Here is a 24,051-nt window from a genome sequence, read left to right on the forward strand (position 1 = left end):
CGAATTTGACGTCCTTTTTTTCCCACAAACAGAGCTTTCTTTTGGTGGTATTTGATCACCTGTGCGATTTTTACTTTTTGCGCTATAAACAAAAAAAGAGCGTAAATTTTGCAAAAACAACAATATTTTTCACATTTTTTTATATGAAATTCCCCAAAAAAAATGTAAAAATCAAAATTTTTTAACATTTTTGGCCAATTTGTTTTCTGCTACATATGTTTGGTAAAAAAAATCGCAAAAAGCGTATTTTGATTGGTTTGCGCAAAAGTTATTGCGTTTACTAACTAAGGGAAAGATTTCTTTAATTTTTGGTGGTTTTTTTAATGCGTAATGGCGGGGATCTGCGATTTTTTTTGCGGTACTGCGACATTGCGGCGGACAGATCGGACCCTTGACTGACATTTTTGACGCTTTTGGGGTTACCAGTGACATTACTGCAGTAATCAGTGCTATACATATGCACTGTTACTGCAAAATTACACTGGTAGTGAAGGGGTTAACTTTATTTGAGAGGGAGGGGCTGTGTGTGTCCCTAAGGGCGTGATTCTTACTGTGATTGGCTGGGGCTTGAAGTGTAGGAACAGTGATCAACGGTCCTACATAGTAGAACCGTATGATCACCATTCCTACACAGGGTAGAATGACAGGCGGCTTGTTTACATCAGCCGCCTGCCTTTCTCCCTCTGCACCGACGATTGGCGAGTGACCGGCGGACATCGGGTCCGCCGATCACACGCACGGACTTGCTGGGGAACGAGCCGGGGCAGGAGCGCGCCTCCGCGAGTGCGCGCTCGCCCGCTATTGGCTCCCAAGCAAGTGACAGGCTAGTGACGTATATATACGTCACTTTGCCTGGCCGAGGCTGACTGCCGACGTATATAGTCGTGCGGCGGTCGGCAACCGGTTAATATACTGAATACTATAATTACTTATTTTACACAACTTCAGTTATCAAAGTACAATGTTTTTAGTATAGTGCTCATTTACCTTTGATGTATGTTTTCAACCAACCATACTGACAAGAGAATTCTAAGACATAGGATGGAGATTTTTTCTCAGACAAAATTCTAGCTGTGAATGTGGTTTTATATTGGGGAAAAATTGTAACTGTAATACAGTATGTCTGGGATTACATTAAAAAAGCAGATCTGGACGAAATTTTAAGGCTTTCAAACAAAATTGGTTGACTCAAAGATGGCAAGAATTAACTTTCTAAGAATGTTCTGTCAAGAATTTTAACATGAACATGAACATTTGCTCAAAGTTAAAGGAAAGTGTATGGCCATTTTATGGCCAGCTTTAGAATGAAATTATCTGTCAGATTTTTGTTTATGCTTGTAACACTATTGGGGAGATCTTCCTTGACTTTCACGTGAGAAAGAAATCCACTGTCAGAATTTCTAACACTTCCCATGTCTACTAATAATGTATTTTTGGTTTTGTCTGTGTCCCAGATAAAACGATTTTCCCTAGCCGTATGGCTTTAAGTATGACATCTTTGCAGGATGACTGGAGAATGAATAGCAACCCACATAGTAAAATAATGAGTGAATGAAAAACAAAGTGATAACTCATCTGTCATATTTTGGATCTCTTTACATTACTCTGACTATCTTGGTTACTATGGTTTCAGTTTTTTCTTTGTATAATTAGCAGCAGTGCAAAACTAACAAAAAAAAAACTGCTTTCTTTTTGTTAAAATAATTGTAATTTTCATATGACTATCAAATCGATTTCCACCAGGTGATGTTATTGTTTACATTGGATGTAATGCTGTCAATGTACAAGTGCTAGACGCATAGTCGCCAACTCTTTATAGTTACACTTTTTTTGAAAATCTGATCCTATTGAAATTACCAAAGAATATTTACAGCTAAGAATTGCATACAGGATACCAATAACTGGAAAATGACCGTATTTTCCGGCGTATAAGACGACCCCCCTATTACATGATCTACCTGTAATACTTATACTTAGGTTACCTTGGAGATATTATACTCGGCGTATAAGACGACCTCCCATTTTTGGGGGATTTTTTTGAGGTTCAAAAGTAGTCTTATACGCCAGAAAATACAGTAATTGTACAATTGGTCAGGGCTGAGAGAAGGTTTTACCAACAAAGTACGGCTCTGTCCCTTGATGTCCAAAACAGTTGGCAACTATGTGTCAGTGCTCAATGTGTGTTGTTTCTATCACAATTTTTTCTAATGGATTTATTTTTATGATGTTCTGCTGAGGTAGGAAGTCAAAGTGGACGGATGCTGGTGAATGCCCCATGGCAGCGGTTACCTCAGTCCATAAATCAAGTTCAAGCTATAACTTGGAAGCATTTTTTAGGTAAGAAACTTGTTTTCTTAAATGGAAATGCTCTTCTAACTATAGAGAGAAAGTCGGTGGTCATGAAAGGTTTGTCAAGGTTGTGTTTGATACTCATTTCCATTGTATTTTACTGAAAGTAGGCTAACCACGCTTAGCCACTGGTCTAAGAATACTCCCAACCAATATTTGTAGTTTAATTTAATTTACACAAGGGAACCTTTAAAGGGTTTGTCTAGGCATGACCTACATTTCCCACCAAACCCAGGTCTCCCCATCCACAGCATATCTTTTTTTTTTTCTTTTACCTTGTTCCTGTAGCAAAAATACAGAAAAATCCATACTTACTATAATTTTCTTTTCCTGGCTTATCCTCATGTCAGCATACTACAGGATATACTGCTCCCCTCTGAGCCATAGGACAACCTTCCCAATCTATAAGACAGTGTATTATAACCAGACTTGTGACAGGACATCATCAGGTAACCTATGCCATAAGAATAAGGAGAAACTGCCAAGATCACTCAGGCTCTTCTTTCCAAGAGCCATGCTATCAAACTTCAGCCTTGGTAATATAGTATATATATATATATTGGTTTTTTTTATACCATCACCAGTGCATGCTCTCTTGATAGTACACTGTATAAAAAAAGAAGATGGCCTTATGGAATAGGGAGGGAGGGGGGTATTTAGGCAAGAAGAAAAGAAAATCTGAGTACATGTGGAAATACCACATACTGTATGCATCACTGTATTATTAAAGATTACAGAGCTGGTTGTTGACAATGACCCTGTAACCTCTGTGACATTTTCCAATCCAGAAGAGGTGATGTCAGAGGTACAGGAAGAGACTTCAGAATCACTGTCGCTAGTGCAGTAAGGAGACTTTTTTTTTTTTAGGTGTTAGTAGTGTAGATTTATTGCCTTCAGAGCTCCTTGTCATCCTGGCCAGGAATAAAATGAACCTTGTATGCCTAACTCCTCTAAAAACTGACAGATAATTTTAGTTGTATCTAATAACCTGTCCTTAGTTTAGACATAGACACTTTATGTTAGGATCAAGGATTGGAGGCAGGTCCTAGGGGCCTCATTAAAATATTTAATTTGGGGCCCCATGATCTGTAGTTACACCCCTGCATCTTGTAACAGTTCCAATGGGTAGAGATGTTTCTGTTTCTTGGACAACCTGTCTGATTCCTATCTCCTCAGAGAAATGTTGGACAGGAATGCTAGACAGTTTTAGATGTAAGATTGTTACTCCGCCTGGCGGAGAACATCAAATGGTCACTCTAAGACATGTGATTTATTTTTTGAATACTACAGATTTTTTATTTTGCAGATGTTAATTGAAGGATTTACTGTTTCCAAATCTATTTATTGGTCTGTGCTATTCCAACTGCAGGTGATGAATGTAGTTATCAATATGCGTAATTATCTACACACAATTTGTATATCACCTGTCCAGTTAGGTTGTCATGGGGTATGTTTTGCTAAGGCCTTGGGAGTAAGGTAGATTTCATGGCCTGCTGTTCCGGGGATGTTAGGCATGTAAAGCCTAGTACACACGCAACGAATTTCCGCCGATCGGTCGTCCATCTTTTGTCCAGAGCGGTGTTTTGTTGGTTGGAATGTGCCTAGACTGCACACGAATTTTTTCGCCCGACAAAATTCTACTTCAGAAGTGATGTCATGTGTTGGATTGCTTTCTTTGTGTTCTTTCTTCGCCCAGTCTTGCTCATAAGATTTTTCCCTGTCGAAATCTGTACTGACTGCACGAAAATCAGCCGTGTTTTGACAGAGGACAAAAATTTTATAGCCTGCACACCATATTTTTTTTCGCCCGAAAAGTCGCAGTCAGTTGTCGGAAGCATCATACTAACAAGCCGAAAATCAGCAGATCGGTCGTTGGACAAAAATTCCCGGCCGAATTTCAACTCGTGTGTACGGGCCTTAAGGATCTCACATTTCTTTTTTAAATGTGTAAAAGTATGGTAGCTTTTAAACCAGTGTTTCTTTTAATTTACCTTTTGAAAAAAAGGTCAGCTTAGTATAATGGACTATAATATGTAATTTGCCAGCTGAAATTCCCACATGTGTCTGTTGACAGGCAAAGCTAACCCTCTACCTGCATAATTTACTGATTGCTACGTATCTCTTGACCATCAAAATTGCTAGATCAAGCATATCTTCTTAAGGTGGCCAAACCGTCAGGGCTGAAGCTTCTGCCAGATCTTTTTCCTTGTGAGTAGCAGATTGGAGCAGTATTTTTGGCTCCAGCGATGTCCATTTTTATACTTCCCAGCTTACAGATACATTTCTCTTATTGGTAATACATTGGGGTGATAAACCATCTTCCTAAACACTTGCTCAGATGTTTCCAACTTAATTTTTGGTTAATTCCCAAGCCATCCCACCCTTTACTATTTTCAGTTTGTACCTGTAAGGACAACATTCTGGAACAGGATATCTATCTATTATGCGATTTATGTCATTAGATATATGGGGTGGTGAAGGACACAAGCAGGGTATTTGTTTATACATATGGATACTTAAATGTTTTTGAAGTGCATCTGATTTTTAACATTATATAATAAATGGATATATTTTTATCTTAATTCTGTAGTAATATCTCTTTCCTGTTAAAATGTTTAGCGCCATTAAAGTCCTATTTTTTGCTCTATAGTTTGAATTTACATAATATGCATATAATCAGAAATTGCTCATCTCTGTAAACAACTAAAGTGAAAACCTCAAAACACTTTAGAATGATGAACTCATTATGACTAAAATGTTTATAATTATTTTATTACTAAAGAGAAGCAGTTGTGATTGGGCTTATATAGAAATCTGAATTTTCAGTCTGTTATTGTAATAATTGTGCAGTCTTACTTATAAAATGTATTTAAACTAGACAGCTTTGGCTGGAGTCAGTGTTAATTTTGGCAGCAAATTTTAATTTAGTTTTAGTCTTAGGACTAAAATGGCATTTTAGTTTTAGTCCCATTTTAGTCTTCTGCAAGTGTTTTAGTTTTAGTCATATTTGGTCGACTAAAACTCCAGTACATTTTAGTCCACTGTAACTCATTTTAGTCATCTATAATCAAATGGGTGTAGTTCAATTGTAATTTGTAATGCATTATTTAAGCATTTCTCTACAATTTCCAAACTCATTATATGCTACTGCTGGTCCTGGAGTGAAGAATCGAATATGTTATTATTTATGGTATTAAGCTTTGAGCATGCACCAGTGTTAATTTTGGCAGCAAATTTCGATTTCGTTTTAGTTATAGTCTTTTGACTAAAATGCCATTTTAGTTTTAGTCGTATTTTAGTCTTAAGACTAAAATGCCATTTTAGTTTTAGTTGTATTTTAGTCATCTGAATTGTTTTAGTTTTAGTCGTATTTTAGTCGACTAAAATTGTGTTAATTTAGTCGACGAAAACGTTTTAGTCGGTTTTAATCGACAAAATTAACACTGGCTGGAGTGTTAGAGGTTTGACATTTGATTTCCTGTCAAATGACTTTACATACTCTGGGCAGGCACCAATGCTGTCAAACGGGATCAGGAAGAAAGTCCTTGGCCCTCTGTAAGCTCCAACCAGAGCATTTTTGGAGCTTACATTTTGACTCTTTCACCCTACTGAATTTGGGGTATGGCCAGTTTAGTGAGCCTGTAGTTTTGCCCTGCATGGGTAACTTTCAGTGACAATTGTCATAAACCCAGAATAACCTGCTATAAATGCTACAAACCTGGTTAAACACTTAAACAGTGTATAGCTTCTCCCACACAAACATTTAAAGAATAACATCTACTGTAAGATTTTCCCCCTTTAGCTATGTGTAAAATTCCATTGCATATAATCCAGATTGCTCATCTTTGTAAACAACTAGAGTTAAAACCTCAAAATACTTTAAAATGATGAACTCATTGTGGCTATAATGTTTATATAATTTTATTGGTAAAAATAAGCTGTTGTGATCGGGCATATACAGGAATCTGAATTTTCAGCCTGTTATTTTATTAATAACATTTAATAAAAATTATTTTAATAATTGTGCAGTCTTACTTATAAAATGTATCTAAACCAGACAGCTTTAGCTGTAGTGTTAGAGGTCTGACATTTGATTTCCGGTCAATAGACTTTACACACCAGTGCTGTCAGGCGGGATCAGGAAGAAAGTGCTTGGCTCAGTGTAAGTTCCAACCATTTTGGAGCTTACATTTTGACTTTTTCACCATATTGCTTTTTCCTTTGGCGTATGGCCAGTTTAGTGAGCCTGTTGTTTTGCCCTGCATGAGCAACTTTCAGGAAGAAATATCATACAACCCAGAATAACCTGCTATAAATGCTACAAAACTGGTTAAAAACTGAAATACAGTGCATAGCTACTTCCACCCAAGAATTTCAAGAATACTTTTTTTCTGTACGATTTTCCCCCTCTAGCTATGTGTGAAATTCCATTGTAGCAACTGTTAGAAACACTATCAAGTCTTTGGTGTGTGCTGGGACATGTTTGAAATATCTTAATTGAAATAGTTCCTCGTAAACCCAGTGACACATATACACAGCACATACAGATTATGCCAATATTGTTTGTATTGACAAACGCAGTGTCAGATCGCACCACGCTGCCCCCCAATATGTGATGATAGCACTCTCAGCCTCACCCTTCACAGAGATTTTCCAGCTTGCACAACAATAATCTAAGGCCAGCAGATCATCTCTAGGGTCACTTAACTCTACCTGCAACTACATACGCTGTATTTAACTGAAACACGCACTGTTTAGTGTCCACTATAATATTTCAAACTTCTTGAAAACATCTGTTATAAACACTTTGACACAGACAGTAAAATGACAGAGGTTAAAATTGAATAGGGCTTTTCACAGAGACAATTCTTTAATCACTTGCTGACTACCATACGTAGATATACATCCTGTCAGCAAGGGGCTATACAAAGTTCCCTTGGTGTAATTTTCTTTACAGCCAGCGATTTGTAGTGTAGCAGAAAATGATCCAAGTGGCTCTACAGCCACCAGATCACTTTTACAGTACTGAGAAGGGCTGCCCCCTCCTGTTGCTGCCCATCGTGGTTCCCCGGACTCCTGTTCCTCTGGGGAGCCTGGGACCACTGTAAATGGCCAGGATCACTGTAAAAGGCCCCAGTCTCCTCTGTGACAATAATTTTTTCACCTCTGGTCTCATTTACTTTTTCTGTCATATACTGACTGCTACAGTCAATGAAGCAGCTAATTGAGCAAAATCTGTACTGGTGTAGCTGCTTTGGAGGGCGGGGGAGACATGGGGGGGGGGGGAGTCTAATGGCTATTATTGATAATTGTTTTGTGTCTTTGTATGTTGTTCTGTTTATTGTTGTGATCTTATTTTGTCTTTGTTAAGTGTGTCTGTGTCGCAACAATTTCCCAATTTCCCTTTGGGATTAATAAAGTATTTTGTATTCTGTTGAGCTTGTTAGACCCCTTGTGATAGAAATTAAGTTAAATGAAAAGAAAATTTTAAAAACTTTTAAGCACCCACACTTTTGAGTCTTGGTATCTACTCAAAACAACATCATATTTTATATTAAATCAAAATAAAGGGTATTATGCTGTATTTGTGTACACTAATATTCATTTTGCTGTATTTTTTCCTGAACATTTGCATTTCATAAAGGGCTGCAAAAATATTGTGTAATATAAAAAATTGTAAAAGCCACCATTTTGTTCTCTGCTTTCAGAAAATGTATAGTATTTGGGAGTAGTTTTCTAGTGAAAATGCTGACTTTAATGTTTGTGAAAAATCATCAAAACTGGTTCAAAAAATTCCACCTTTTCCAAAAATAATAATAAATACACTCATATTGCAAAAAAGCAAAAATGTGCATTCATAATTTTTTTTCACTTTGGAGCCTGCAAAGCATTGCAACCATGATCAATGGATTACGAGTGCAGTGCTTCTGCAGACTTTTCCATTTATGGAGCTGGAGGAAGTATAAGTGGGCTATGAGTGCTGTGAGGTCACTGCACTTGTGCTCTGTTATGCTATGCATAGCTCTGCCAAATTCTCCCACATTCTGTAAGGTGGGAAACTTTTGAGGGTGGGGGACTGAGAATTCTTACTACATTTCATATTACACACTAAATATAGGTCTATAATGAGACATTGTCAGATAGATGAACATAGATTATAAGCTCTGTTTTAATGACTTGTAGATATTGTTTAATAAAAAGTCAAGAAAAATGGTATATATATATGTTATGTTATAATATCTCACAAAAGTGAGTACACCTCTCACATTTTTGTAAATATTTTATCATACCTTTTCATGTGACAACACTGCAGAAATGACACTTTGCTACAATGTAAAGTAGTGAGTGTACAGCTTATATAACAGTGTAAATGTGCTGTCCCCTTAAAATAACTCAACACACAGCCATTAATGTATAAACCGCTGGTAACAAAAGTGAGTACCCCCTAAGTGAAAATGTCCAAATTGGGCCCAATTAGCCATTTTCCCTCCCCGGTGTCATGTGACTCGTCAATGTTACAAGGTCTCAGGTGTGAATGGGAAGCTGGTGTGTTAAATCTAGGCTATAATAAGATTGCCAAGACCCTGAAACTGAGCTGCAGCACATTGGCCAAGACCATACAGCGGTTTAACAGGACAGGTTCCACTCAGAACAGACCTCGCCATTATTGACCAAAGAAGTTGCATGAAGGTGCTCAGCATCATATCAAGAGGTTTTCTTTGGGAAATAGATGTATGAGTGCTGCCAGCATTACTGCAGAGGTTGAAGGGGGTGTAGGGTCAGCCTGTCAGGGCTCAGAGCATACGCCGCACACTGCATTCAATTGGTCTGCATTGCTGTCGTCCAAGAAGGAAGCCTCTTCTAAAGATGGTGCACAAGAAAGCCCTCAAAAAGTTTGCTGAAGACAAGCAGACTAAGGACATGGATTACTGGAACCATATCCTGTGGTCTGATGAGACCAAGATAAACGTATTTGGTTCCGATGGTGTCAAGTGTGTGTGGCGGCAACCAGCTGATGAGTACGTAGACCAGTGTGTCTTGCCTACAGTTGAGCATGGTGGTGGGAGTGTCATGGTCTGGGGCTGCATGAGTGCTACCGACACTGGGGAGCTACAGTTCATTGAGGGAACCATGAATGCCAACATGTACTGTGACATACTGAAGCAGAGCATGATCCCCAACCTTTAGAGACTGGGTCGCAGGACAATATTCCAGCATGATATCGACCCCAAACACACCTCCAAGATGACCACTGCCTTGCTAAAGAAGTTGAGGGTAAAGGTGATGGACTGGCCAAGCATTTCTCCAGATCTAAACCCAATGAGCATCTGTGGGGCATCCTCAAACGGAAGGTGGAGGAGCGCAAGGTCTCTAACAACCACCAGCTCTGTGATGTCGTCTTGGAGGAAAGGAAAAGGACTCCAGTGGCAACCTGTGAAGCTCTGATGAATTCCATGCCCAAGAGGGTTAAGGCAGTGCTAGAAAAATATGGTGGCCCAATTTGGACATTTCCACTCAGGGGCGTACTTACTTTTGTTGCAAGCGGTTTAAACATTTATGGCATTGTGTTGGGTTATTTTGAGGGGACAGCAAATTTACACTGTTATACAAGCTTTACACCCACTACTTTACATTGTAGCAAAGTGTCATTTCTTCAGTTTTGTCACATAAAAAGATATAATAAAATATTTACAAAAATGTGAGGGATGTACTCACTTCTGTGAGATACTGTGTATATATATATATATATATATATATATATATATACACAGTATATATATAAATATATAATGAAAAAGATATTACAAACAAGGCAATAGTAGCAACAGTAACGTAAGAGGGAAAAAAGTGAAAGTATCTAGCAAGTTAACTGGTCTTTGGTCCCTGCAGAGTCTGGTTTAGTGTAGCATAAATCCAATCTGCTGTATCAGAGTCAATGGTCCTCAGAGTGGCTTGTAGCCCTTATTTTCAAAGGAAAAAGGGAGCTCCCAAGCTGCAGTTGCAACAGCTTTTTGTCATCCCTAAAGACAGTATTTGCAGAAATACCAGGACCAATCAAAGGGTCTGAAGGGTGCAGGGTAGGAAGGTTAAAGTGTGTAGGATATTCTAGCAGTCCCTTCCACAATGTTAGTTTTCGATTATAATGAATCCCCCTCTGCGATCAGTCACAAAAAAAAAAAAAAAATATCAATAAATTAAAATAAATTGCAATATACATAAATAAACAAATCTCCTACTGGGCTTGTGCATTAATCCCCATGAAAAAAAATAAAAAAAAAAACAGAGAATCAATCAGAATCTTCAATGCTTCGCCTTGATATTCTAAAGATCCATACAAAGTGCTGATGTGATAAAAACCTGATTTAATGCTTCTTGAATCAATATATATGTGGTCAGATTTTTCCAAAGTGGTTTTGCCTTTCTTGAGAAAGATTGGCAATAAAAATTGGTGAGTGTGTGTCCAACTGGTGGTAGAGGGAAAGCACTGTTGTGATCACTAATTTTTGTCTAATAAGAAGAGGACATTTGTGAACACTACTGGGTGGATATCACAGCTGTTTGTAGGAATATATTCATTTTATTATTTGTTTGGACACTGGTTTGACCGTTTTAATTGGACTGTATTTCTTTATTTACACGGTGCATTTTTGATTTTTTTAAAGGGGAGTATTGTTCATGGAGATATTTTATGGTTGTAATATGTCAGCATTTAATCTCATCAGTATAGATCAGTATTGTATAGATCTTAGGTAGGTTATCAAGGCATTAAGGATTCTGATTGATTCTCTGTTTATATTGTCAATTTTTAAATTGTAATGATATAGAGACTATATTTTATGTACTTTGACAGTGCTTTGCCTTACTTGAGGTGTAAAAAGAGTTTTGAGGTACCCAGGGTTCTCATCCAGGCAGGTTAATTGTCTTATAAAGAAGAAACGAAATTATTAGTTTCCTCAGAGGTTGGTAAAACCTGGTTGGGAATCGACGTCTGGAGTTCTCATAAAGACTTGGGATGAAGTCTCCAATCCTGGGGCCTGCGAACAACCAGCATGCTAATTTGGCAGGTGTTTTTATGGCATTTTTTAGAGACATAATTATGTTTCAGAAAAAGAGAAATTCTCCTGTATGTGTATGGGACTTTAAAGGGCAGCTCAGACACCAATATTCATATTAAATCAAATAAGAATTAGTATATGTAAAAAGTTGTTCACAAGTATAAGTTGCAAAAAATTCTAAAAGCATATCTCACAGCCATATAAGATTAATAACCACAAAAGAACTGATTCCCGGACTGCACCTTTCCTCAGGGGTCAATCCTCCCTGATGCTTTCAGCCCCTTGGTGCCCGTCTTCCATGTGAGGCGCTGACTCCTTCCATTTTAAATTTATCTACACAGCTAGAGGATATGTATGAAAACTTGGTGGTATGTATAATTTTGATGGGTATTACAGTCAGAAATTATATTCCTGCTGTACATATATTACAATGTTATCTTTGTGTTATATAGAAAACTGCTTTAAATGATATATCTCCTCTGATTTACCCCTGAGGAAAAGCGCACTCCTGTAACAAGTCGGGTACTTTGGAGAAAAATCTGTTCTTTTGTGGTTATATATCCTATATGGCTGTGAGATATGCTTTTAGAATATTTTTCATCTTATACTTGTGAACAACTTTTTTATATATACTAAAAAATATTTGATTTAATATAAATATATGGTGTCTGAGCTGCCCTTTAAAGTCCCATACACATACAGGGGGAATTTCTCTTCTTTTACAATGATCGGGATGATGGCAGCCAACATCAGGTGCTGATATAGGTGCTGATATAGGGGAAAATGTGTCCTTTGATTTTGTTTCAGGGCTCTAACCCAGCAGACAGAGAAGGCCTCAGCCCAGGAGTCAGGAGGAGGTGGAGCACCTTGGAGACAGGTGGGAGCCAGTGCAGCAGGGAGCTACTAGGTTCATACATAGAGTTTGAATAAGAAAACTGTCTGAAAGAGACAGAAAAGACAGACAAGTGCCTGAAGATTGAGGCCAGAGCAGCAAGTGTTAGTGAAGAGGCTGATGATCATTTGTTTTGTGGCAGAGAAATTCTAACAAAATCCCTGATAGGGAAACCTGTGTGATTTCTCAAATTTTGTTTTTAAAAAATGTGGGCAGAAAAAGCCCTTAAAAAGACGATTTAAGTGAGTGGCTGTGTCCTTAATGCTCTACAGTTTGAAGCTGGTTTTCCCATTGCTGTTAATCACAGTCAGTGAGCAGGGAGCAGGGGCGGGCTAAGTCGCACTCTGTGTGTCAATGGACACAAGGAGCGAGGCTCGGGAGCAAGTATACATGAGTGCCCCCATAGCAAGCGGCTCACCATGTCGGGCACTCAGCAAGGGGGAGGAGCCAGGTGCATAGCGGGGGACCTGAGAGGAGGAGGATTGGGACTGCTCTTTGCAAAACCATTTGCACAGAGCAGGTAAGTATGACATGTTTTTTTAACTGACTTTAGTATCACTTTAGGTAATTTCATCAGCTCAGGGTTTGGCCTACTTTGCTTTAGGACATGTCGTAATGCCTCGGCTAATGGAGATATGCAATACCATTATTGGGCTGTTGGGTTAAGAAATGTCTTCCTAATAGGTTTAATAACTTAGGCCTAGATTTTGCTAGAAATGCTGTTAACTGGAATGTTTTAAACACATCTTTTGGGATAGCCATTACAAATCTCTGGGTTTCATTGTGATTATCTATGTTCTGATAAGGACTGTGTAGGTTTCTGCTAAACTTCGTAATGGCACTGTTATAAGGTTTCATAGAAGTTCTTTGAAGCTTTATAGAAGGTCTTTGCTAGATAGTTTGTGTATTCACGTGGATGGTGTTATGGTATGGAGGGAAGTCAAAGAAAGAATACCTTTTTAAAAAAATATCACTGGCTGTGTCAGCAAGCAACATATTTACATCTACAGTGCCTTGCGAAAGTATTCGGCCCCCTTGAACTTTGCGAACTTTTGCTGCATTTCAGGCTTCAAACATAAAGATATAAAATTATTAATTTTTTTTGGGAAGAATCAACAACAAGTGGGACACAATCATGAAGTGGAACGAAATTTATTGGATATTTCAAACTTTGTTAACAAATAAAAAACTGAAAAATTGGGCGTGCAAAATTATTCAGCCCCTTTACTTTCAGTGAAGCAAACTCTCTCCAGAAGTTCAGTGAGGATCTCTGATGATCCAATGTTGACCTAAATGACTAATGATGATAAATAGAATCCACCTGTGTGTAATCAAGTCTCCATATAAATGCACCTGCACTGTGATAGTCTCAGAGGTCCGTTTAAAGCGTAGAGAGCATCATGAACAACAAGGAACACACCAGGCAGGCCCGAGATACTGTTGTGGAGACGTTTAAAGCCAGATTTGGATACAAAAAGATTTCCCAAGCTTTAAACATCCCAAGGAGCACTGTGCAAGCAATAATATTGAAATGGAAGGAGTATCGGACCACTGCAAATCTACGAAGACCTGGCCATCCCTCTAAACTTTCAGCTCATACAAGGAAAAGACTGATCAGAGATGCAGCCAAGAGGCCCATGATCACTCTGGATGAACTGCAGAGATCTACAGCTGAGGTGGGAGACTCTGTCCATAGGACAACAATCAGTCGTATACTGCACAAATCTGGCCTTTATGGAAGAGTGGCAAGAAGAAAGCCATTTCTTAAAGATATCCATAAAAAGTGTCGTTTAAAGTTTGCCACAAGCCACCTGGGAGACACACCAAACATGTGGAAGAAGGTGCTCTGGTCAGATGAAACCAAAATCAAACTTTTTGGTAACAATGCAAAACGTTATGTTTGGCGTAAAAGCAACACAGCTTATCACCCTGAACACACCATCCCCACTGTCAAACATGGTGTTGGCAGCATCATGGTTTGGGCCTGCTTTTCTTCAGCAGGGACAGGGAAGATGGTTAAAATTGATGGGAAGATGGATGGAGCCAAATACAGGACCATTCTGGAAGAAAACCTGATGGAATCTGCAAAAGACCTGAGACTGGGACGGAGATTTGTCTTCCAACAAGACAATGATCCAAAACATAAAGCAAAATCTACAATGGAATGGTTCACAAATAAACATATCCAGGTGTTAGAATGGCCAAGTCAAAGTCCTGGCCTGAATCTAATCGAGAATCTGTGGAAAGAACTGAATACTGTTATTCACAAACGCTCTCCATCCAACCTCACTGAGCTTGAGCTGTTTTGCAAGGAGGAATGGGCAAAAATGTCAGTCTCTCGATGGGAAAAACTGATAGAGACATACCCCAAGGGACTTACAGCTGTAATCGCAGCAAAAGGTGGCGCTACAAAGTATTAACTTAAGGGGGCTGAATAATTTTGCACGCCCAATTTTTCAGTTTTTTATTTGTTAAAAAAGTTTGAAATATCCAATAAATTTCGTTCCATTTCATGATTGTGTCCCACTTGTTGTTGATTCTTCACAAAAAAATTACAGTTTTATATCTTTATGTTTGAAGCCTGAAATGTGGCAAAAGGTCGAAAAGTTCAAGGGGGGCGAATACTTTCGCAAGGCACTGTAAATGATTTATCATGGACTTGCAAATTTTTGAGACATGATGGTGACAATGTATGCAACCCAACTTCCCCTCCGAGTCTGGGGGTCTTCAGACCTCATTATCACACTGTTACCTAATTTAAAAAAATTCTACATTAAACGTCATTATATGATTTAACATGGTACAACTAGGAAATGCTGTATAGTTGTAATATTTATAATCCGTTTGTGTTGGGTTTGTGTAATAGTTCCATTCTAACACACTAATATTTATTTATTTTTTTCAGAATGAAACAAGGCAGACTAACTGTTACAATTGATAGCCAGGTTGTGGAAGGAGTGCAGAACAATAAAAAACAGAAAAAAGATACTCAATTACCTAAGCTTCAAAAATCTCAAATGCAATCCTGCCAACTTGACTGGGGAAGTCTGCCACACCATGTAGTACTGCAAATCTTTCAGTACCTTCCTCTTGTGGACAGAGCACGTGTATCATCTGTTTGCCGCCGCTGGAATGAGGTTTTTCATATCCCTGAGTTATGGAGAAAGTTTGAGTTTGAGCTTAATCAGCCAGCTACTTCATATCTGAAGTCTACTCATCCGGATCTCATTCAGCAAATCATTAAAAAGCATGCTGGCCATCTTCAGTATGTTAGCTTCAAGGTACAACACACAATTTAATTCTTGCCTTATAATTTCACAAAATAAAAGAACTTTATGTATCAGCTTCTTTTATATTACATATTATCCACTCAGTTTAATTTACTGTATTTGGCTGGACAACAGCCACAGAAAATTTTACAAAATGTGTTAGGAGACTTGTACTGGGGAAATCTACAGAATGCAATTGGTGAACTTCTTTTGAATATGCTAGTGGCTAGGTCGTCATGCCAATTCAGTAGCTACAACACTCTCCAAATCATGGGCGTAACTACAGGGGTTGCAGAGGTTGCAATTGCAACCAGGCCCCATGCTCCAGGGGGGCTGTGCGGCTCCCCTGTACACCTCGATAGGAGGGGTGGCAGGGGCAGCATGTAGAGAAATCACTGTCCTCCTTTTTCCTCCTGTAGCTGCAGGATGAAAATGGAGGAAATTGGTTCCTCCTTATGCTGCCGCCGCCACTCCTCCCATCCAGTTCACTTGTGTTCTGCTACCTCTGGGCCCCTGTGTGCTCCCCAGGTCTCCCTTCCCCCTACTGTGCTGCCCCCTCCCCCCCCACTGTGCTCCCTCCCCTCTCCTGCCGGCTGCTGCAGAGAGAACCAGGAAGGGGTCGGTAAATATGTAATTTACCAGCTCCTTCCTCTACTGAATGGACAGAATCATAGTCAGTTACATTGTAAAAAAATAAAATAAAATGATAAAAAATACAATTAAAATACCAAAAAATAAAAGCTTCTGACACCAGTGGGTGAACTTCCAGGATCGCAAAGGCCTCACTTGTGCCTGGGCCCTGGCATTCCACCACCGTGGGGAGGCCCCAAGATGGCAGGAAGGGGGCCCACTACAGAACTTGTGAAAGGGTCCCACTGCGGGACCGTAATAAAGGGCCCTGCAATGGGAGTAAAGGGCCCCAGGATCAGTGGGATGAGCCCCAGTCTTGAAGGGAAGGGCCCCGACCAGGGGTCCAGGGGGCCCTTCATGGTTTCTTGCAGCGGGGCCCTGAAGCTTCTAGTTACGCCTCTGCTCCAAGTCACAGAGATAGAACAAGTATGCAGATCAGGAACTCAACATTTTCTGTGACATTCTTGGCCTCCACGCTTGTTCCAGGCCAGTGACTAAAGGAAGCCCGAGCATCAAGAGCAGCCTGCATAATTCTTTATGTGCAGTACATGTTTGTCACAGCTTGTCACAAGTAGTAAGAAACTGCTTACACTTTTAGGCAAGGTTAGTGTCATTTGTACCTGTCATGATTAAAGCCTTTAATAATTCACTTTACTCAAAAGCCATTAAGGTAAAAAAAAAATGTTTAGACTTTAGAGCCACTTTAACTGTGGTTTCCAAATTTAGGATGTTTGAGACTAGTTAGGTTTAAGAAGTATGGATATTTATCGGGAGATTACGTTTTGGATGGAGTGGGGAAAGGTAAAACCCCTATCAGGTTATTTTGTGCTGTGTCCTACTAGGGAGATTTACTATCACTTCCTGTCCTGGCGATGTAACAGGAAATAGGAGGAAATCTCAAATTGAGGGGCATTCTAATCCTGTAAAGTTACCACCAGAACATTTGTCCCTTATGGTTGAAAGACTTTTACCTTTTGCTCAAGTAACAAGTCATGAATACAGACATCAATAAAAGCTCTACAGAAGGTAGAACTTTCCCCTACTCTATCCAAAACGAAAACAATAACTTTACTTTAAATAGTCTTTTAAGGGTTTGTTCACACTATACGTGCATAAAAATACATGAAAAACACAAATTTGGCCCGCATAACATATTGAGTTAAGGTTACAGTGGAGTGTATGTGTTTTTGTCACTATTTTTTTGGAAAATTAAGAAATTAAATAAAAACATTTTTCCACATTTTTTTTTACATACGGTCACTAGTACCGTGTCATCATATGACTGATGGTGGGAGTGATCAGGTATACTGACTGGTACTGACATTATAATAATAAAACAACATATATATATACTAAATAAACATTTTTAAAAAAAATTAAAAATAACTTTTAATTACATTTTTTAAACTTTTTTTTAACTCCTGTCATCAGAGTAGCTCAGTGTCACCATAGTGGGGTGGGAGGTGATCAGGGATTATTTTTTTTTTCACTGTTATTGTTTATACAGTGAAGATCACTGTATAAGACATAGTTTTAGTTGTCATAAATGGGTAGAGCATTCATGAACAGCTTGATTTTGGTTGTGATCTGTGATTGGCTACAGCTAATCACATGGTACAGGTATCCAGGTACCATGTGATTGCTGTGGACCAATCACAACAGTAAGTAAGCTGTTCATAAATGGAAAGCCATTCATGACAGGTTGTTTACATTGTTATCAAATTTTTATTGTGACCAATCATAGTGATCACATAATACCTGGTTACTGATTACCAGTAACTGTAATCTGCTGTGTTTGGTGGACACAGCAGTCACAGGAGGGGCACGCTGTGTGCTCCTTACTTGGAGCTGGCACAATGACCAACATGTACGTCATTGTGCCTGCACGTGCTTCCCCACCGCAGGATAAATACTATGGTGGGTCAGCAAATGGTTATGGTTAAAAGGATCTGTTTTGTTTATTTAGTTTAAATGGGGAGATATAGTCAATAAAGTTTAGTGTTAAATCTATCTATCTTTCTTTTTCAGGTCGATAGCTGCACAGAGTCAGCCGAAGCTGCATGTGACATCCTGTCACAGCTCGTAAACTGCTCCATTAAAACTCTTGGACTGATATCAACAGCAAAACCAAGTTTTATGAATGTTTCTAAGGTATGGCAAGGAGTGCTAAAAGGTCAAATTTAAAGCCCAAATTAACTTTCAGTTGAAATCACCTAAATACATTTCAGGCACATCAAAACAAAAAGGTGTGCAATTTTTTATAGTTCATTTTTCCTTAGAAAGCAGCCATTAAATGTTCCCTGCCAGTATGCTCCAGAGAAGGACCTTTGCTCTCTGTGTGGAAGCAAAAATCTCTCTGCAATGGGCATTGATAGGATTGTGAAAGACATAATATGTGTGAGAAATATGTGTGATCCACAGAGTGCAAGGGTCAGTAGTATGTAATACACAGAGTGCAAGATTCATTAATATGCAACACAATGAGTGAAGAGGTCAGAAGTATGTAACAGACGGAGTGCAGGAGTCAGCAGAATATAAAGCACAGGGGTGAGGAGTATGCAACACGCAAAGAGCAGGGATCAGGAGATATGTAGGGCACAGATCAAAGAGGATAGAAGCATGTAAAGCACAGAGGTGAAGAATATATTACCAACAGAGTGAAGGGGTGAGGAGTATGTTGGACACAGAGTTCAGGGGACAAGAGTACACAATGCAGAGAGTACAGGGGGCAAGAGTGTGTAGGGCACAAAGTGCAGGGGTCAGGAGTATGTATCTCACAAAGCGAAGAGGTAAAGAGTATGTAACTCACAAAGCTCAGGCGTCAGGTATATGCAATACACAGAGTGCAAGCGTGAGTACTATGCAACACACAGAGTGCAGGAGTCAGCAGTATGTAAGTTATAAAGCTCAGTAGTGTGTAAAACAAAATTGGGGAGGATCAGATGTACTGCAGTCATCTGCAGGTCTCATCTGTACAGTGTAAAAAATCCACTCGTTGGCTATCAAACCTGTAGCACATAGCTGAGAGACATGCTCTGAAACTTCTCCTTGGCTCTGTGCTACAGGTCTGATAGGCAGCAAGTGGACTGGTGAACAGAGACAGGAGCCAGCAGCTGCCTAAGGCTGGGTTCACACATTTCCAGCTGTGGATTTGTGCCTGCGGTCTGGTGCGTGTCTGTTCACTGGTCCAGGTGCGATTCAGGTCCACATTTTTACCTGAATTCCCACCTGAACCGGACCCAAACACACACCGGACCCCTTTTCAATATGGACTGCGGCTGCCCTGGACCTGTGTGAACCGGATAGATTGAGAGCCGGGTACACTTGCCTGTCATGCAAATTGGATGCAGGGAAACCCAGTCTAAGTGTCCAATTTGGAAAAATGAGCCAGACCCAAACACACACTGGACCCCTTTTCAGTATGGACTGCGGCCACCCCGGACCTGTGTGAACTGGATCGATTGAGAGCCGGGCACACTTGCATGTCATGCGAATTGGATGCAGGGAAACCCAGCCTAAGTGTCCAATTTGGAAAAAAAAAAATGTAGAGGTCTTGGCATCGGGACCCAGGCCACTCAAGCCCTAAGTGCTTGGTGCTAGTGATACCCATGTTTTCTGCAGATGTCAAACATGCCCCTGAGATTCAGACATATAGCTCTGAGATCAGCAAAGCTTAGGCTTCCTGTTGATTGAAGAACTCTGACTCAGCATGACAAGATAAATAGGAAAAGAAAAGCTAATAAACGTAATCCTTAAGTCTTCATGAGTCTTTCTTTAAACTGTTAACATTGGCATGGCAGGTTTATAGCAGACCTGCTGCTATAACTTGAGTATTGGCTGAATGGTTAACCAAGCACTGCAAGTCTACATAACTATAGAGACCCAGAGGCTCCCTGTGCCATATTGTGCTGCACATTATTGTACTCAGGATGTTAGTATTGTGCATCCATCCATGTCTCCATGCTTTATTTTGCAGAGAAATCACTTTGAAAAGCATCCCCTAGCATTTCTGGCTTTGGCCATCTTGATTATGTGCAGATGATTCATGTAGCATTTACTTGCTGGAATCCAGCTGCCTTTAGCTCAAGCATACATGCAGGGGGTATGCTTAGCTGTGAAAACCTCTGCTCTTTTCCTGAAGACTCCTGGGATGTATAAAATAATTTGGCTAGGCCTGGAAACCAGGAACTGACTGTTAAAGAAAAAAAAGGTTAACATAAGTAAATATGATATACTTTCCTATCATTTTACTAATGCTAGCAGCATGAGGTTTAAAAATAGTCAATGTTGATTGAGAGAGTAAAGTTCTGCTTTAAATTAGTGTTTTCTGCCCGTCACCTTTAAAACCTGAGTCAGCAAAGTAATAAATATTCTCAGAAGCAGTTCAGCAATGGAATCCCTCATATTTTTCTGCAATGCCCAGAACAAACTTTCTATTCCATTTGGGTGTTTTTTTTTTATTATTAGATATTATACAGTATATATTTTCATAATAGTATTTGTTTACAGGAAACCAAATAAATGAAATAATGCTGACTTTTTTTTTTTTTTTTTGTAGTCTCACTTCGTAGCAGCACTGACTGTAGTCTTTGTCAACTCAAAGTCATTGTCTTCAATAAAGATCGATGACACACCAGTTGATGATCCTTCACTGAAAGTTTTGGTGGCAAATAATAGTGATACTCTGAAGCTACTAAAAATGAGCAGCTGTCCCCACGTTTCACCTGCAGGTAAGAAACATTTATGATAGAAAACCAAGCCATTAAGTACACATTCCAGTGAGTCAAGCAAATAAATTATGTCTCTTAAAAATGTCTAATTGGCCAGGCCATTTATTATATCTGAAGTCTTCAAATGTACTAACCTTCACATGTCAGTAAAACATCTAGGCTTGCAAAAACTTTCAGGCCTCATTTACACTTGCGGTTGGGGTTGATAAAAATATGTGGCTGCCATGGCCATCGCTGCGCAGAAAAATTATACCCACGGTCACACAGAACACAAACCAGTCATCTGAACGGGGCCGCCCAACAACTGCATGTAGAAAGACTTTTTGGCCAGATCACCACATAGAAACATAGAAAAGTGACATCAGAAAAAGACCAGTGTCTATCAATGCAGCCTCGCCAGAGCAGTGTCCATCAATGCAGCCTTGACAGTACCCATTGCACAGGGGAGATTACACAGAGTGGGGATCTCCCGCTTACCCGGCGATTTTTGTCACCTAAAGTCTAGCCTCCTGAACTGGCGCATATGATAGCCGCCCATTTTCCTGGTTTTGGGCCAATGTGCGTCTATGATAGGAGGAAGGACTTCGTATGACAGCGACGGCCGGGTGAGCGGGAGTAATACAGCGGTGCTCGCCCTCCCTTTCCCTCAGCCCGGCATGCCCCCCTCTGCCTCTGGGCAGCACACTCTGTGCACCCGCCCAGGATCGGCCCTCCCCAAACTGGCTTTTTTTTTTGTATATCGGCATATAACACATATAACACGCACACATGTTTTGCAGGAGGAAAAAGTGTGTGTTGTACGCCGATAAATACGGTAATAAATGTTTGCTTTTGGGTTTAATACCACTTTAATCTTGGAAACATTTCTATAAAACCTACAGAACTGACAATTGTGAATCAATTTTGGGGATGACAATTGTTAGTATGAAGACAAGAATTACCACCAGTGATAATTCTTAGTACCTTATTTCTTCACTCTGATGAAGGGGCACAGTCCCAAAACATGTTAACAGCACCCCAAATGCAAATTGTAAATGCAGTACCACAGTACCATGCGATTTGGTGCAGCACAATTTTTTAAACCAGTTCATGCACTACTTTTTCTGCATTCATGTGAAAGTAATAGGCTGCAAAACTGCAATGCATGGGAATGCGCAGGAATCCATGTGTGAACCAGCCCCCATTGTTTACTCCAGAGACCACAAATCTGCTTTTACCTTTCCTTTTTCTGGCTGACTAGTGAGAGATTTTGGCAACTGTTGATGTGACCTGGTCGCCCACAGTGTCCTAATCAAGTCATTTTTTTTAGCAAGTGCAATTTTATCATTTTATTTCATAAAATGCCATTTACCTTTGCTATTTAGTGTGCTTTGCTTTGTTTTTCCTTTTTTTTTATAGCTAGCACACTATCTTTTTACACTTTTTATAACCAAAACTAGATAAATTCAGGTTTAACCATTTCAGATGAGTTTGCCATGCTTTGGGCTAAACCTTCCTGCACAGTCCAGTTTAGGAAATCCTTTTCAAATTCCTACTGCATTGCCTTTCTTAACTGTCTGACGCCTCCTAACAAAACTACCTCCCCAATATAAAGTACCTTTAATTACACTGATCCTTAGAGCCCAATGTAAAAGCCCTTTAATTTAGAAGCAAGATGACATGAAACAAAATCACCAACTTGTTTCAGGGTTAAGAGAAGTTCCCCTTCATCAGGACTTAAAATACTACAAATGCATTAAAGGTTGAACTCTGGGCTCTTTAAAAAAATAAATTAAATGTACTGCAATCATACTGTAAGATGTAGCATATGTCTGCGTAAGGTACACAAATAATTAATTCATCTTCTTTAATTCAAAGAGCAAACAATTATTTTTTTTTAACGAAAAGTGTAATTTTAGCCTCTGCTCAGAAACTCCACTCCTCCAAAGTTAGGCAATATCAGATTGGGAAGGAGTTGAGGAGGTAATCAATAAATTTAAAGGCATATATCTATTAGAATTTTGGAGTTTTTGTAATGCTTGCAATAATCTATTGTTTACTATCTTTGCTGCCAACAGGAATTTTGTGTGTAGCTGATCAGTGTCACGGCCTTCGAGAACTTGCCCTGAACTACCATCTTCTAAGTGATGAACTGCTATTGGCCCTTTCCTCTGAGAAACATGTGCGTCTTGAGCATCTTCGTATTGATGTTGTAAGTGAAAACCCTGGCCAGACACAGTTTCACACAATAAAAAAGCAAAGCTGGGATGCACTCATCAAGCATTCACCCAAGGTCAATATTGTTATGTACTTCTTTCTGTATGAAGAAGAATTTGATGCATTTTTCCGAGAAGAGACTCCGGTAACTCATCTTTACTTTGGTCGCGCTGTAAGTAAGGCTATGTTGGGCCGTATAGGTATGAACTGTCCTCGCTTGATTGAACTGGTCGTTTGTGCAAATGGACTTCAGCCTTTGGACGATGAGCTTATCCGCATTGCTGACCGCTGCAAAAATTTGACGGCCATTGGCCTTGGAGAGTGTGAAGTTTCCTGCAGTGCATTTGTTGAGTTTGTAAAAATGTGTGGAAGGAGACTTACTCAACTGTCCATTATGGAAGAAGTGCTCATTCCAGACAACAAATACAACTTGGAGCAAATCCATTTTGAAGTTTCAAAGCATCTTGGGAGAATGTGGTTTCCAGATATGATGCCTACTTGGTAGAGTAAAAGGACATCGTTTTAGGATGCTTGTTGCTTTAGCTTACTATGCAATAATTCTTTGATACATAGATAAGTTGGCACAAACAGTGAAATACAATTACACATTTACACAATCCTTACAAAGCAAAAGGCCAGTCAGCATTAATAAATACAGGAACTGATCATATCCTGGTTTCAAAAATCAAGCAGTTTATTATTTAGGAATGTGCTAGCTATATCCTTTGTAAATTTACTTGTACAAACCCCCAAAAAAAAATCTTTGCTAATTGCTTAGCAATAAGGCACTTTATGATGGTCAGTTGTTTATAATATAGTTGGTGTACCTATAAATGTTTATTATATGCTCATGTAATATTTTTTTAAAAAATTACCTGTTCAGATCTTCAAGATTAAGGGATTGGACCATAAGTTTATGCTGAGGTCTG

General features: G+C 39.3%; 1 protein-coding gene across 2 annotated transcripts in view; it reads left to right on the forward strand.

Moving 5' to 3' along the window:
• LOC309554806 (F-box/LRR-repeat protein 21-like) overlaps positions 1 to 23,870 on the forward strand; it is an 85,098-nt gene extending 61,228 nt beyond the window's left edge. Inside the window, exons 3-7 of one of the 2 annotated variants that reach the window (XM_082256514.1) lie at positions 2,242 to 2,337; positions 15,203 to 15,578; positions 18,225 to 18,347; positions 20,755 to 20,926; positions 22,984 to 23,870. In XM_082256514.1, coding sequence (XP_082112640.1) covers positions 2,276 to 2,337; positions 15,203 to 15,578; positions 18,225 to 18,347; positions 20,755 to 20,926; positions 22,984 to 23,627 — 1,377 coding nt within the window. In that variant the 5' untranslated portion in view covers positions 2,242 to 2,275 and the 3' untranslated portion in view covers positions 23,628 to 23,870. The remainder of the gene's footprint in view (positions 1 to 2,241; positions 2,338 to 15,202; positions 15,579 to 18,224; positions 18,348 to 20,754; positions 20,927 to 22,983) is intronic. The other variant, XM_082256515.1, reaches the window with a different exon arrangement.
• The last annotated feature ends 181 nt before the right edge of the window (positions 23,871 to 24,051 follow it).

This window comes from Pelophylax lessonae (genome assembly GCF_965119305.1).
Source record: "Pelophylax lessonae genome assembly, chromosome: 4".
Taxonomy (NCBI): domain Eukaryota; kingdom Metazoa; phylum Chordata; class Amphibia; order Anura; family Ranidae; genus Pelophylax; species Pelophylax lessonae.